Consider the following 16,676-nt stretch of genomic DNA (forward strand, 5'->3'; position numbering starts at 1 on the left):
CATATGAGCATCTCCCTCCCCCTTCTTTGATCTCTTTGGGGGTATATACCTGTAATTTTATCACTGGGTCAAAGTGCCCCAAGACTGGACCAATTCACAGCTTTACCAACATTGTTCCTGTTTTCCCCAAGCCTAGTCAACAGTAAATACAGATATTTCTTTTTTTTTTTTTAAATTTATTTTTCACACAGTTTATAACAGATAAAGCAATTCAAATTTTTGGTCAGATGATGCATCTTTTTAAAGCATTTACACTACGGACCACAAAAGAATTTTTTTTTTAAACATTAACCAGCTGAGACACAGATAATATTTATGTTGCTAACTTCACAAGCTCTTGACCTAATTGTCTCCACAGTATTACTAAGAATTAAAGGACCCCTAACTGATTGTTGTTGGTCTGAAGTCCTATGCCTAATAGCTTAATTTTAGACTTAACCTCGGATGTTCCTCTACCAATAATCTATAATTTAATAGATCTGTTATTAAGCTTACAAACCTTTTGACTATAGGAAATTGCCACCAAGAGTAGGGGCATTGCAGGGAAACAATATCTCCCCAAATTCATGTCAATTCCAGGCAGGATTAGATTGTCCACTTGCATTCAGTCAGGCTTAAAGTCTGCCAAGTGTCAGTGGGGAAATTGAGTCAGGAGAATCCCACCTCAGCCCAGGCTGAACAGCTGTTCTCCCACCCTTCCCATGAGATCACCTTTTGCAGTTCATACCAGCATCTCATCAGCTTACTGGCATCATTTATTGGAGGTTCAGATTGCCTTTCTTGCTTCCCATACATGGAGTTAGACTCAGAAGAACAGTCCCTTAATAGTCCCATAGTATCTAAAAATGGCAAGTTCCAATAGCCAGGTTTCAAATATGATTATAGTTTTACTTTGGCTAAGGAACATCTTTTGAGGCAAGTCTTAAGTGGCTTACATGTCTTTCTATACGTGTTCTAGTTCCTGATTAAATGGCAATCATAAAATCAAATTTACCATTAAAACCTTGACTTTTCCATCAATGCCAAATTTTACCTGAGGTTACCTTCCTCTTGGAAATTTAGACTGAAATTCTTTTCTCCAAACTAAAGATGTCATTGATTGATTCTCAGTAATTAATTCAGTCTATTGTTTTAATACTAATTGCTTTCACCTCACTTTGTAACATGTCCAGTTCTTTCTTCCCATCACTCCCCTCCCCCTGCTTCCTAATACCTTGCTTTCTGATTACTCCTTCCCTCAATGTACCCTCCCCTCTATTACACCCCCACCCCTCTCCTATCCCCATCTTCTCTCTTTTCTTGCAGGGCAAGATGAATTTCCATACCCCTATCCCTGTAGTTCTTATTTCCTGATTATATGCAATAAAAATTCTCAACATTCGTTTCTAATGCTTTGAATTCCAACTTGTCTCCCTCCCTCCCTCCCCCCTAGCCCCAGTGAGAAGGGAAGCAATTCAATACAGACCAAATATGTGTTGTTTTGCAAAAGACTTCCATAGTAATCATGTTGTGTAATACTAATTATATTGCCCTCTGACCTACCCTATCCCCTCTTATTTTGCCCCCCTACAATTGACCTTGTCCCTTCTCAAAAGTGTTTATTTCTAGTGACTCCCTTCTCCCATTTGCCCTCCCTTCTAACATGCCCCTTGCTTCACTTGTCTCCTCCTCTCCTACTTTCCTGTGGTGTATAAATTTTCATATCAAGTTTAGTGAGCATGTTATTCCTTCCTTCAGCCACATGTGGGGAGAGTAGCTTTATTTCCTCCCCCCACTTCTCCCTTATCTCCTCCATTGAATAAGATTTTTCTTATCTCTTTTATGAGTTATAGCCTGCCCCATTCCATTACTCCCTTTCTCTCCTTGGAATTTTCCTCCTTCACCCCTTAATTTTTATTATATTTTATTTTTTTGTGTGTGTATATGGATAGCATCTCTTCTGATATAACATACCCTGTACTCTCTATCTGTGTGTGTGTGTATGTACAATCTCTGCAACTTCCCAAGTACTGAGAAAAGATTCAAGAGTTAAAAATATTTTCTTTCCATGTAGTAATGTAAACAGTTCAGCTTCAGAGAGTCTTTTATGATTTTTCTTTTCTGTTTACCTTTTCATGCTTCTCTTGATTCTTGTCTTGGGAAGTCAGATTTTTAAATACAGATCTGGTCTTTTCCTCAACATGAAATCTTGAAATTCAACTATGTCACTGAATGACTATTTTTTCCCTTGAAGTATTATATTCAGATTTGCTGGGTAGGTGATTCTTGGCTTCAATCCCAGTTCCTTTGACTTCTCAAATATCCCACTCCAAGCCCTTCAATCCCTTATTGTTGAAGCTGCCAGATCCTGTGTTATCCTGATTGTATTTCCACAGTACTCAAATTGTTTCTTCCTAGCTGCTTGCAGTATTTTTTCCTTGCTCTGGGAACTCTGAAATTTGGCCACAATATTCCTAGGAGTTTCTCTGTTTGGGTTTCTTTTAGGAGGTGAATGATGAATTCTTTCAATATCCATTTTGCCCTCTGATTCTATAACATCAGGGCAGTTTTCCTTGATAATTTCATGGAAGATAATGTCTAGGCTCTTTTTTTTGATCATGGCTTTTAGGTAGTCCAATAATTTTTAAATTATTTCTCCTGGATCTATTTTCCAGGTCAGTTGTTTTTCCAGTGAGTTCTTTCACCTCATCTTGTATTTTTTCAAATTTTTGGTTTTGTTTACTAACTTCTTGGTTTAACTCATAGTCATTCGTTTCCCTGGACTCAATTCTCTCTTTCAAGGAATTATTTTGTTCAGTGAGCTTTTGAACCTTCTCCTCCATTTGGCTAATTCTGCTTTTTAAAACCTCCTTCTCATTGGCTTTTTGGACCTCTTTTCCCAGTTGAGTTAGCCTCTTTTTAAAACTGTTATTTTCCTCAGCATTTTTTTGGTTTTCCTTTAGTAAGCTGCTAACTTGTTTTTTAGGGTCTTCTATTGCATGAACCCATTTTAAGTTCCCTTTGGGGGCAGAGGCCTTGACTTCCTCTGACAGTATGCCTTGTTCTTCCTCATCAGAAAGGATGGGGGGAGACACCTGTTCCCCAAGAAAGTAACCTTCAATGGTCTTATTTTTTTCCCCCTTTTTTGGGCATTTTTCCAGCTAGTTACTTGACTTCTGAGTTTCTTCTCCACTACCATCTCACCTCCAGTTTCACCCAGCCAGCATTTGGGGGCTGAGATTCAAATGCTGCTCCCAAGCCTTAGGGGCTTTTGGTGGGGGTGGGGCTGCTATTGAGTGTGAGATTAAGTTCAGCTGCTCAGGTAGGGGCAGGGCCACCCCATGGGGCTTAGTTCCCTCAGGGGATTTACGTGGAGACCTTCAACAATGGATTCGGGCTCCTGCCTGCTTGGGGAGCCCCTGTCTGCTGCTGCCTCTGTTGCTACCTTCTGAGGGAGCCTGAGTTACGAAGATACTCCGCTCCCCTCTCAGCCAGCTGAAAAGACCCACTCACTGACCTTTGATGCCAGTGGGTTGAGGGACCTGCACTGCCTGCTGGAGATTCTGTCCCTGAAGCCTGCTCGGATCTGCTTCTCTCCGTGCCAAGTGACCAATGCAGGGCTAGGCTCTGCTCCAGTTCGGTGCGTGACAGACCTTTCCCGTCAGTTTTTCAAGTCTCTCTGGAACAGAAATCTCCTCCGCTCCGTTGTTCTGTAGCTTCTGCTGCTATAGAATTTGTTGAGAGTTCTTCTTTACAGGTATTTTATGGGCTGTGGGGTAGGAGCTAAGCATGTGTGTATCTTTCTACTCCACCGTCTTGGCTCCTCTCTAAATACAGATATTTCAAGAAAACATCTTTTGCATTAAATTGGGATGTATTGTATTAATTGAACTGGTATTTCACTGGGATGCTGTCAAGATTAGAATTAGTTTTTAAGGAAGCTCTCTGAGCTTTCTAGGTCATGTTACTATTTTGGTGTGTAATGTGATTAGGCCTATAATTTCATTGATTAAGGAACGTTTCAATGAGGAAACCCTTTAATCATGTCAAAGTGACTCTTCCTCTGAAATGTAATGTCTTAGAGAGCTGCCTAGGGTATCAAGGGGTTAAGTAAGTGATTTAGCTAGGATTTTTGAGCCAGTACGTGACATAAGTGGCACTAGAACCTAGATCTCCCTGATTCAAATGCCAACTCCTTTTACTTTATCACATTGCCGTCATTTAAGTATATGATATGATCATTAGAACTCAGCATTAGACCTATAAGAGTTGTTAATTTTTTGTGCTGGCAGGATATGCAATTCTCTCTACTGACTAATAGTGTCAGGTAAAGATTTTACGTTTGGTGTGAAACCCTCCAAAGGGGAATTAAAACTAGCCTTTAACTAGTAATTGGATCTATTTAGTAACCACTAGAGGAAACTACCTGGGATGTTGTAGATATTTGTGGATTGCCGAAATTTTACATGAAAGAGATTATTTTTAATTAGTAGCCAAGTCATTGTAGTTACTTCAGCCAAAAGAAATATCAGTAGTATTAGACTGACTACCAAACTGAAGGTCTTCAGTGCTGTTGTGCTGACCTCATTGTTATATGCTTGTGAAACATGGACAGTCTACCAATGCCATGCCAAGAAACTGAATCACTTCCACTTGAACTGTCTTAGGAAGATTCTGAGGATCACCTGGCAGGATAAGGTACCAGACACTGAAGTCCTTGCTCAAGCTGAACTGCCAAGTATTCAAACTATGCTTCAGAAAGCGCAACTTGGATGGGCTGGCCACATTGTTTGAATGCCAAAAGTACGCTTGCCAAAAAGACTATTTTATGGAGAGCTTTCATGGGGCAGGCGATCACATGGGGGGCAGGCGATCACATGGTGGCCAGAAGAAATGATGCAAGGACACTCTCAAGGTCTCTCTCAAGAACTTTGGATTTGACTGTGCAACTTGGGAGACACTGGCACAGGATAACTTAGCATGGCGTACCCAAGTAAGAAAAGGTGCTGTGCTCTTTGAGCAAAGCAGAATTGAGGCAGCACAAAGTAAATGCAGGATGCACAAATTAGGGATATCCACCCCAAATAATCTGTGATATCCACCCCAAATAGTCTGTGATAGAGCATTCCAAGCTTGTTTTGGTTTGATCAGCCACAGTTGGACACACTGAAATTTCACTTTATAATGGTGATGTCATTTTGGTCCTCTTTGAAGAAGGACAACAGCCAACCATGACCACAAAAAGAGCTGCTTTAAATATTTTGTACATGTGGGTCTTTTCCCCATTTGTATGATCTCTTTGGGGTACAGATGTAGAAGAGGTATTGCTGGGTCGAAGGGTATGCACATTTTTATAGCCTTTTGGACATAGTTGCTCTCCAGAATGGTTGGATCAGTTTATAAATCCAAGAGTGCATTAGTGTATTAGTGTTCCAATTTCCCCACATCTTCTTCAGCATTTATAATTTTTCTGTTTTGTCATGTTGGATAGGTGTAATGTGTACCTCAGAGTTGTTTTGATTTGCATCTCTCTGATCGATAGTGATTTACAGCATTTTTTCATATGACTGTAGGTAACTTTGGGTTCTTTGAAAACTGCTTCTTCATATCCTTTGACCATTTATCAGTTGGGGAATGACTTGTAGTCTTATAAATTTGACTCTGTTTTCTATCTATTTTAGAAATTAGGCCTTTATCAGAGACACTGGTTATAAAAATTGTTTCCCAGTTTTCTACTTCCCTCCTAATCTTGGTTGCATTAGCTTTGTTTGTGCAAAAACTTTTCAATTTAATGTAATTAAAATTATTCCATTTTGCATTTCATAATATTCCTTACCTTTTTTTTGGTCATAAATTCTTCCTTTCTCTGTAAATCTGACAGGCAAACTATTCCTTGCTTTCCCAGTTTGTTCATAATATCAGTCTTTATATCTAAATTGTGTACCCATTTTGACTTTTTTTTTTTTTTTTTTGGTATATGGTATAAGATGTTGGTTTATGCCAGTAGTCCCATATCTTACAGCATCTAATATATAGTGTCTTGCACATGATATGAACTAAAAAAATTATGTTTGGGCTTGATCTCTTGGAGCTTCTGTAGGATTGGCAGTTATTTTCTTTTCCCATTTATAGCGCCATTTCACACACCAACACTGGGCTACTTAGAAAAAGGAGAGAGAGAGGGAGAGAGAGAGTAAGAGTGTGTGTATGGGTGTGTGTGCGTATGTGTCACGGTCTAGTTAAGATTTCAAACATTTCTTGTATTTAAAAATTGCACCCTATGTGATTTACTGTATACATGAATGGCTTTAAATTTTAACGGCAGCGTATCAGATTTGACATATCTTAAAATGTATGATATTGAAAGTTGACTTTTCAGGCATTAAAATATGTGTATTCAAAGAAATTTTAAAAAATTATTCTCTTTTTGTTCTCTGTATTTGCTCGTATCTATTTCTAGTTCTCATGGAAGGTGTGAGCTGTAGTTGGTGGTAAGAGTTTCTTAGCTTCTTAAGTATAATTGATTCATCTTATACATATCATAGATTCTTTCATTCATGAACATTATTCATCAGGTTATGTTTTGTATGTGAGTGCTCTAAAAATAAGAAATAATTATTAGAAATGGGGTTAGGCCAGAATGTAGAGGTTTTCACCTTTATTCTCAATGTAAAATGACATTGAGTATGAATGTATGATAAGAAGACTTCCAAAAAATTATAACAAGGAATTTGCTACTTTCAGACTGTTTTTTGTTATTTTTTCCCCCTTGAGGAGAGTCAGTATGGCAGAGTGGATAGAGATCTGGCCTCAGAAGAAGACTTGGGTTCAAGTCTTGCTACTGACATGCTGGTTTTGTAAAGCTAAGCAAATCTCTAGGCAGTTCTCTAAGGCTCTTATGTTGTGGAGCAGGTGATAGTTTCTTTATCTGGCCTTCTGTAGAAATGCAATCACAGGGCCAATATAAAAAGATACATTTTTTTTTTGAAAGAGTTTACCTGGAACAGTTGATCTTCTGTCTTCAAAAATATTTTCATGAGTATATTAGTTGCATGTCTATTAGTCCTCATTGTAGCTATTGTCCTCATTGTATGGATTAACAAGGGAATGGAATAAACTTTTATGTAGTGCCTACTACATGCTATGGCACTGTGCTAAGTGCTTTACCAGTACCTCATTTAATGACGAAAATGAAGTACAAATAATGAATTAACCCACGTTAAGGCGTTAGTGAAGTTTTATTGTCAGACTCTTCTTAGAACATTTTGTTCACTGTCACTACATACTTTGTCATACCTGGGACATGACCCAGTTGTACCAATGTGTTATTTGCATAAGATGTCAGTGTTTTCTATAAAAACACAAAATCAATTCCTTATTGTCAAGAATTAAAGAACAAAATCAGACCTTTCTCTTTTTTTCAGTTGTTTCTGTGTAGCTGGACTAATTTTGGCTTAAAAACTTTATGTTTTAACTGTTATTTTAAGTTATATTAAACTGTATGTTTGAGTGGTAGCTATTAAATGAGGATTAGCACATCTTGAGAAATATATTTCTGACTTCTCTTGCCATAATTTTTTTGTGAATTTTTAAATTTTAAACTTAAATACAAAATGTGAAAAGAAAATAAAAACATTGCCATGTATACAGCAGACCACAAGAGAGAATGCAATATAAAACAATAAATTTCCACTTCAAGAAAACCTAATGTGATAAATACTATACATTGTTTTCAAAGCTGCCCACTTTTTCTTTGCATCCTTGTTGGTTTTCTTTTATTCTCTGTTGTGTACTTATTACTTTATTTTTTTCTCTCTACCTCCCCTGCTCCCACACTAAAGGTGGCTGCAATTAAGCGTGGATATATCTTTCTGTCTGTCTGTCTCTCTCTACATACATACATACATACACGTATATATGGATAGACATATGTATCTATAAACATACACATATATACTCCTAAGTAAGACTGTCCTATGCTTATTTCCTCCTATAATCTTTTTCTCTTAAGGTAGATAGCATCTTCTTTCATAAATCCAAGTCTTTCCATGTTTTTCTAAATCAACAAGCTCATCAGTTCATACACCACAGAAATATTTCAACCCAATCACGTCCTGAGAGATTGTCTACGAAAATTTCCCGCCTCCCCCATAATTTCTGCATTCCTTTTATTCTTGGCTACGTAGGTTTTATTTACACAAGAAAATTTTTATTTTTAATGATTAAAATTGTCCTTTTTACACTTCAATAATGCTCTTACCTTATAATATAGTTTAAGATCTGATACTGTTGAATCTCCTTCCTTTACTTCTTCCCCCTGAGTCCTGGTTCTTTGAAATCCCTGACCTTTTGTTCTTCCACATGAACTTTGTTATAATTTTTTCTAAAATAATTTTTTTAGCAGTTTAATTGGGATGACATTGAATAAATACATTAGTTAAGTAAAATTGTCATTTAAAAAATTATGTTGGTTTTACCTACTCATGAACAATAAATATTACTTCAGTTATTTAAATCTGAGTTTAGTTATATAAAAATGTTTTATGTTTACATTCATATAATTTCTGTGTCTGTTTTGGCAGTTATATCTCAGGCATTTTATAAAACTGTCTAGGTTTTTTAAATGCTCAAATAATATTGAATAATATTGTTGACATATAGTGTAATTTCCCTTTTTTTACTTTCGATTAAATCTGTTTTGACTTTAACTTTGTCTGAGATCAGGATTACTATCCTTCCTTTTTTTTTAATGTACTAAATTCTTCTCCTGCCTTGTATTTTCTTTTTGTGTGTATCTCATTATTTTATAATAATTTTATAATATTTCCTGAAAGCAACATATTGTTGAATTCAAATTTTAATCTGCTATCCATTTCTGTTTTGTGAGTAAATTTGTTCTATTTACATTCTAAGCTATAGTTACTTGTTGTGTATTCCTTCCTATTTTTCCTCACTATCCTCACCCTATTGACCCTATCCTTTGTCACTCCTCTGCTTTACTTTTGCTTGTTACCTTGTTCTCCTATTCCTTAACCTATCCACCTCTCTGAGTCCCTCCCTTACCTTCAGCCACTTTCTCCCCTTCTCCATCTTGCCATAAATTCTTAACAAACCAATGGTAACTTTCCACCATAGGAGAATGGAATGAATTTTAGTTTTATAGGTTTTCTTCTTTTCCATATGTATATATTCTTGGAGAAAATTTTATTTACTATTTTGATATATGTATAATTTCAAGTTTTTTTTAATTTGCAAATCCTAAATGACTCAACTCAGTGAGGGTAACTCAGAAAAATTAGTCATAAACTTTTCCTCATATGATAGTGGTTGAAATCCCTGAATAAACAGTATAGATTTGTGCCTAGAACTATAGATGTACTTGTTAAACAATTTGGGTTTGAGAGTGAGCAAAATTTGAAAGTGGAATTCCAGAGAGAGAGAGGAATAATATTTAGGGTTTAGAATCTAGAAAAATGTAATGAGGAAAAAATTTAATTTAGCTTCAGCCAGCTATTGACAAATTTTGACAAAAGACTGACTTTTTACTCCTAATATAATGTCTAATCTGTCTCCTCCTCATGTCCTTTTTGCTCCTAGTATAGTGTCTAATCTGTCTCCTACTCACCTCCGTTTAATCCTATTTGATTGTTACCCATTAATTGATTAGCACTTTATTAACTATGTAAGTAGGTATAAATGTAGGATTCATTTTGTTATTGCTAACATGTAGTTACAGTTTCTATTTTTGAGTATTTTAAGAAACTATAACCTTTTTGTCTGCATTTTCTTTTTTACAGATTTGGAAGGAGACTGGAACTGAAAAGCTCTGGTGACTAGTATGGATTCTTCAATGTCTTAGCTCTTCATGGCAACTGACTGGAAAAGCAGAGGCAACTTCAAGTGACAGGCTGAGGAAGTGTGTGTGTCTGTGTTTGTGTGCGCGTATGTATATTTAATACTATGTACAGCTAGACATATATATGTATATATATATATACATAAGGACATATACATACGCACACATTTACTGTAGCATATGCACTCACTTTGGCCCACTCTCAGAAGTGTTACAGCTGATGAAAATAAATTTTAAGAATCAAATGGGGCAACTTGACAACACCGGGCTCAGGAGTCCAGGGAGAAAAACACGTAACTAAAAGTCAACTTTCCATATGGTCTTCATGGGTGAAGAAAGTTTGCAAAAAAGGAAACAAAAGTCCTGCACAGATCAAGTCCCAAAAATATCTCTACATTTTAAAGAATGCGCTAAATGAGAAGGTGACAGGGTTGAGGGGGGGAAAGTCTGTATTTTAGTACCATGAGTATGATCTTGTGCTGTTCTTGGCACTGTGTTTTTTCATTGGGTTCAATGAATTGAACTCTTTTTTATTTCCTGGACTGATTTAATTGACCATTACTTTGTGGTTATGACTGGAAGAAAGTAAATTCAGGAGTGATGGAACAAGTTTGGACATTGAACTGATTTATTTGCTTTTTTTCTTTTTGTTAAAAGTATTTGTGAAAATATAATTTATTTCCCCTTTCTCTTCCTGCATCTATAGGATAAATATCTTAAAATTGTAATCTAAACCAATAATTAAAAAGCAGAGATGAAGAGAAACCAAACAGTAAGTTTCCTTTTTGGACTACAAGTGTGGCATTTGGAGCACCCTTTCTGAATTTGAGCTGAAAGAATTCATCAGACAAGCTATGAGACATCATCAGGGCAACAGTGGAAAAAAAGAAATCTGATTTTTGTGTATGTGCTTTTGTTTTAAGTAATTATTTTCCTCTCTTGAATCCTAGAAGATTTGCAGATGAGTGGGAGATTACTTATGTGCTTAATTCTGGAACTTGTTTTTACACCAGGATGGAAAAAACATGTGATCTTTGTAGCAGAATAGGGGAAAAATAACTGGAGGAGTTCAAAGAGGGGGTGGAAGTGGGAGAAGAATCAAAACTAAAGTGTAGCCCTGTTTTAAAAGAGAGAGGACTTATGATTCACCCAAGGCAAATGCTTTTTACTGCATTAAAAGCTTTAGAGCATTTCTGATTCTGCTAAATGAAAGAGGGATTTTCTTTTTTTGTGCCTCTATGGCAGCAAGAAGTGAGAAAGCAGGCGAAAAAACGTGATAAACAGTTCAGGGTATGTTAAGTTCCAGGTGGAAGCAAAGACCTGCCATGAATGTGGGACTGGCTTTGAATTACAAAAGCCATAGAATTCCCTGGGTTTCCTGGTTTTGAAGGGAGGAGGAAACGCCCTTTCTTTCCCAAATTTGAACTGGTGTGCACCTACCTGCACAAGCTCTGGTCTGTTTTGCACGGTTTGTGTGCCTTTTTTTCCCTTTATGCAATCTTTTTCAGCTTTAGCAGCAGAAATTCGTCTAGTTCAGAAAACATGCCAGAGGGTGGCTCAGAAAAAAAGATGATTATATATGTTCAATTTCTGCATTTGAACTCCTGAAGAGAAAATCCAACTAGAGGAATTCTTAAAGCCTTAAGTTACTTGAAATCTACACATTTGCAACCCTTTGTCTCTGGAATCTGTAAACTGGAATCTCAGGCTGTATAAAGATAAACAAGTTGAGCAAAAAGAAGACGCACCTGTTTCTTGATCACCACTTCTTAACCATGCTGTTTCTCCAAAGGATAAGTGAACCCTCATTCTAAGGACTCGAAAATAAAAATGAACCTGAAGTTTTTTTTAAGTGTTACTTTTTCTTAGCAGACTGCCATCATCTTTTATAGAGGAATTTTTCACTATGCATTTGGTGGATATTTATATAACACTGACCCTGTGATGTGTGCCAGGTCAGTATTTATGATTTAAAGGAAAAAAAAGCAAATCAAACCAACAAAAGAGAAATTGGTTTAAATTTTTCTGCACTAAACAATTTTTTTGTAAAAATATTAATAAAAAAGCATGTATGCAGCAGTGGAACATGGGCCTGTCCTTTGCAGCGATTCAAATATTCTATGCCTCTCATGGAAGGGTAGAGTTCCTAAGAGTGAGAAGGAGAAGCCAGTGTGTAGGAGGCGGTATTATGAAGAAGGATGGTTGGCTACTGGCAATGGTCGAGGAGTTGTAGGGGTGACATTCACTTCAAGCCATTGTAGGAGGGATAGAAACACTCCTCAGAGAATAAACTTCAACTTGAGAGGCCATAACAGTGAGGTGAGTAGTTTTATTTTTTTCATTTTTAAAAATATTCAGAAATTTTATATGGTAGAAGTGAGTCTCCCTTGCTTTAAAACTAGATCCCATTGATTCAAAGAGTGTTGTGATTTTGCTTTACTGGGTCTATTATGAATAAATGATTTTCCAGCACCATTAGTTTTTCTAGATTCCAACTGGAAAAGTTTTAGTGAGGTTGAGTTATTCTTGTCTGTAGCTTTCTCATGTAACAAGTGTACTCCACCATAAAAAAAAATTCAGCACTGATTGATTGGAAATATTAAAGCAGGCTGAATCTGTCAGGGATGTTGTAGATGGTATTACTGCATTGAGTGGATGGTCAGAAAAATGATTTAAAGCCTCTTTTAATTAAGATTCTCTGATCCTTTTAATAAGGTAGAGAATTACTTAACAAAATATGATACTTTCTTTTGTTGAATAACATAACATTTTCCTGTAGAGACAGTTTATGTGCCTGTTTGTCATTTCTTAGAGTTGGGAGTAGAATTAGTGGAAGACAAAAGCTTTGATTTCATAAAAGTTTAAATATCTAAGTTCATAAAACTTAATAATAAAACTGATTTATCATGAGTCTGAGAAACCATTGTGGGAATGAGAATCAAGGTGAGTCAGTAGTATCAAGGTTAGAACCTGATTAAAGTAAATAATAAGGTAAATAAGCTGTTTATTTAAAGAAAATTTTATTTTGAACTAGAAAATCATCAACCACCCCAAATGTTTCCTTTCACAAAGAAGGTAATAAGTGGGGTTTACACATGAAATTGTAAATTTATTATATATAACTCAATCCTTTTAAATAATATACTTTAAATTTAATGTGGCAGTACCAATATTCCTCTGCTTGTTTGTGTGCCCCTCTTGTCTCCTTCAGATCTCCTCTCATCATATTCAGAACGTTTTGTTGGTATTCTTTTCTTCCTCTCCACCCCCGCCCCTTTTTTGCTTCACACTCAGTACTCCTTATTGTTCCTGTAACCAACCCCCTCTCTCCACATACACATAAAAGCCCTTCCTTGTAAAACAAGTATAGTCAAGCAAAACAAATTTGTGTTATAGTAATTGTGTTTGGAAATATGTCTCAATCTGCACCTGTAGTCCATTATTTATTCACTAAGGAGTGAAAGCCATACTTCTTCAGTGTGATTGATCATAGAGTACGTAAATCTTTCAAAGTTATTTTCCCTGTGTTGTAGTCGTTCTATAAATACTACTGTTATTCTGTTTCAGTTTATACATCTCTCCAGATTTCTCTGAATCTATACCTTTCATAATTTCTTATAGTGCAGTAGAACTCCATTACATTCATATGCCATAATTTGTTCAGTGATAGACCATTTGATATACTCTTTATTTCTGGTTCTTTGTTACACTTGAGAGTGTTGCAGGTATAGAGTACAATACAAGTACAAATACAAAAAGTATTTTTGTAGCATGGGCCATTTGCCTTTGTCTCTAATCTTCTAAGGGTAACTGAAGCTAATATTTTTCACCCAATCAAAATTCTAGTGGCTGTTTTCTATTGACCTCCAAGATAGTTTGCTTTCTTCTTCAATCACGTTAGTTACTAGCTCAGTCTTTTTCTCATATGAGTGGACTTTAGCACGTATATCAATACTCCCAGAATCACCCTAACCTTCTAGTTCTTCAGCTTATTTTTTTTCCTATGATCTACTCCTTCACTGCACCACAGCTGCACAGAGAAATTATAATATCCTTATCTTGCAATCACCCATAAGTATTCCATTTTTGTATTTAAGAACTTGGAAATTCCTTTACATGATCATAATCTGTTATCTACCTTTACCTTGCAACCTCAGACCTGTTTTTGTTCATGTGCGTATTTAATGACTGACTGATTAACCCTGACTTCTGATCTCTGTACTCTTCATTTCTTTTCCATTTATCACTGACTATACTTGGAGAGCCAGTTGAACTCTATTCTGTTGTCTTCTCTTGTGTCCACTCTGGAAAATATTACTCTGCCAAATCTCAGCCTTGGATTATTCCTGCCGTCTGGTGCCTTTGTTTCTGCTCATGTGATGTCAAAGGAAACTGGAGAAAATTATGAAACTGCTTAGTTCACCACATAACTACAGCAAGGCAATCCTTTTATACCTTCCTAATCAGTTCACTATCCCAGTCATCATGATTTCAAACCTTTTCATCATTCCTTAAATCTTGCAAATGCCCCCTTTCTCCCAATTTTTAATCTGAGAAGCTTGTCAAATATTTCACTGAAGAAATTGAGGCTGTTCTTCTAGAGCTCTTCCTTCTTCCCCCTTGCTTATGTCCCATCATTGCTTATATCCCATCATTGAGATGCCTTCTACGACTGTCTTCTTCTTCAACCCTGTGTCACCTGAAGAGGTTACCCTTCTCTTTGTCAATCCTTCTATATGCTCAAGTGATCCCATTCTGTCCTCTTGGGGTGGAATGCTGGATCACAATCCAGCAGATTGTTTCCCACCACTTCCCAGTCGTCACTCTCTCCTTGCATACTTGTTGTTTCCTTTATGCTTACAAACATGTCCATGTATTTCCTGTCCTTAAAAAACAGCATGACCTGTCCATCCCTCCTAGATATCCTTCTATTTGTCTTCTCTCTGGTGGCTAAATTTCTTTCTTTTTTTTTTTTTAATTTATTTATTTATTTAACTTTTAACATTCATTTTCACAGAATTTGGGGCTCCAAATTTTCTCCCCCCTTGTCCCCTCCCCCCACCCCAAAACACCGAGCATTCCAATTGCCCCCATCACCAATCTGCTCTCTCCTGCATCATTCCTCTCTGCCCTTGTCTCCATCCTCTCCTCTGTCCTGTAGGGCCAAATAACTTTCTATACCCCTTTACCTGTATTTCTTATTTCCTAGCGGCAAGAACAGTACTTGACAGTTGTTCCTAAAACTTTGAGTTCCAACTTCTTTTCCTCCCTCCCTCCCCACCCCCTCCCTTTGAAGGCAAGCAATTCAATATAGGCCAAATCTGTGTAGTTTTGCAAATGACTTCTGTAATAGTCGTGTTGTATAAGACTAACTATATTTCCCTCCATCCTATCCTGCCCCCAATTACTTCTATTCTCTCTTTTGATCCTGTCCCTCCCCGTGAGTGTCGACCTCAAATTGCAACCTCCTCCCCATGCCCTCCCTTCCATTGTCCCCCCCACCCTGTTTATCCCCTTATCCCCCACTTTCCTGTATTGTAAGATAGGTTTTCATACCAAAATGAGTGTGCATTTTATTCCTTCCTTTAGTCGAATGTGATGAGAGTAAACTTCATGTTTTCTCTCACCTCCCCTCTTTTTCCCCAAACTAAAAAAGTCTTTTGCTTGCCTCTTTTATGAGAGATAATTTGCCCCATTCCATTTCTCCCTTTCTCCTCCCATATATTTCTCTCTCACTGCTTGATTTCATTTTTTTAAAGATATGATCCCATCCTATTCAATTCACTCTGCGCACTCTGTCTCTATGTGTGTGTGCGTGTGCATGTGTGTGTGTGTAATCCCACCCAGTACCCAGATACTGAATAGTTTCAAGAGTTACTAATATTGTCTTTCCATGTAGGAATGTAAACAGTTCAACTTTTATAAGTCCCTTATGACTTCTCTTTGCTGTTTACCTTTTCATGCTTCTCTTCATTCTTGTGTTTGAAAGTCAAATTTTCTTTTTAGCTCTGGTCTTTTCATCAAGAATGCTTGAAAGTCCTCTATTTCATTGAAAGACCAATTTTTCCCCTGAAGTATTATACTCAGTTTTGCTGGGTAGGTGATTCTTGGTTTTAGTCCTAGTTCCTTTGACTTCTGGAATATCCTATTCCATGCCCTTCGATTCCCTTAACGTAGAAGCTGCTAGATCTTGTGTTATCCTGATTGTATTTCCACAGTACTTGAATTGTTTTTTTCTAGCTGCTTGCAATATTTTCTCCTTGACCTGGGAACTCTGGAATTTGGCCACAATATTCCTAGGAGTTTCTCTTTTTGGATCTTTTTCAGGTGGGTGATCGGTGGATTCTTTCAATATTTATTTTGCCCTCTGGTTCTAGAATATTAGGGCAGTTTTCCTTGATAATTTCATGAAAGATGATGTCTAGGCTCTTTTTTTGATCATGGCTTTCAGATAGGCCCATTTTAAATTGTCTCTCCTGGATCTATTTTCCATGTCAGTTGTTATTCCAATGAGATATTTCACATTATCTTCCATTTTTTCATTCTTTTGGTTTTGTTTTGTGATTTCTTGGTTTCTCATAAAGTCATTGGCCTCCATCTGTTCCATTCTAATTTTGAAAGAACTATTTTCTTCAGTGAGCTTTTGAATCTCCTTTTCCATTTGGCTAATTCTGCTTTTGAAAGCATTCTTCTCTTCATTGGCTTCTTGAACCTCCTTTGCCAATTGAGTTAGCCTATTTTTCAGGGTGTTATTTTCTTCAGCATTTTTTTGGGTCTCCTTTAGCAGGATGCTGATCTGCTGTTCATACTTTGCTTGCATGTCTTTCATTGCTCTTCCCAG

The 16,676-nt window shown here is 36.8% G+C and overlaps 1 protein-coding gene across 2 annotated transcripts in view; it reads left to right on the forward strand.

Moving 5' to 3' along the window:
- Positions 1 to 11,388: 11,388 nt before the first annotated feature.
- Positions 11,389 to 16,676, forward strand: part of TULP4 (TUB like protein 4) — a 199,172-nt gene continuing 193,884 nt past the window's right edge. For both annotated transcript variants that reach the window (XM_072643805.1, XM_072643806.1), the window contains exon 1: positions 11,389 to 12,154. In XM_072643805.1, the coding sequence (XP_072499906.1) occupies positions 11,903 to 12,154 (252 nt within the window). In that variant the 5' untranslated portion in view covers positions 11,389 to 11,902. The remainder of the gene's footprint in view (positions 12,155 to 16,676) is intronic.

This window comes from Notamacropus eugenii, chromosome 2 (assembly GCF_028372415.1).
Source record: "Notamacropus eugenii isolate mMacEug1 chromosome 2, mMacEug1.pri_v2, whole genome shotgun sequence".
NCBI classification, from domain to species: domain Eukaryota; kingdom Metazoa; phylum Chordata; class Mammalia; order Diprotodontia; family Macropodidae; genus Notamacropus; species Notamacropus eugenii.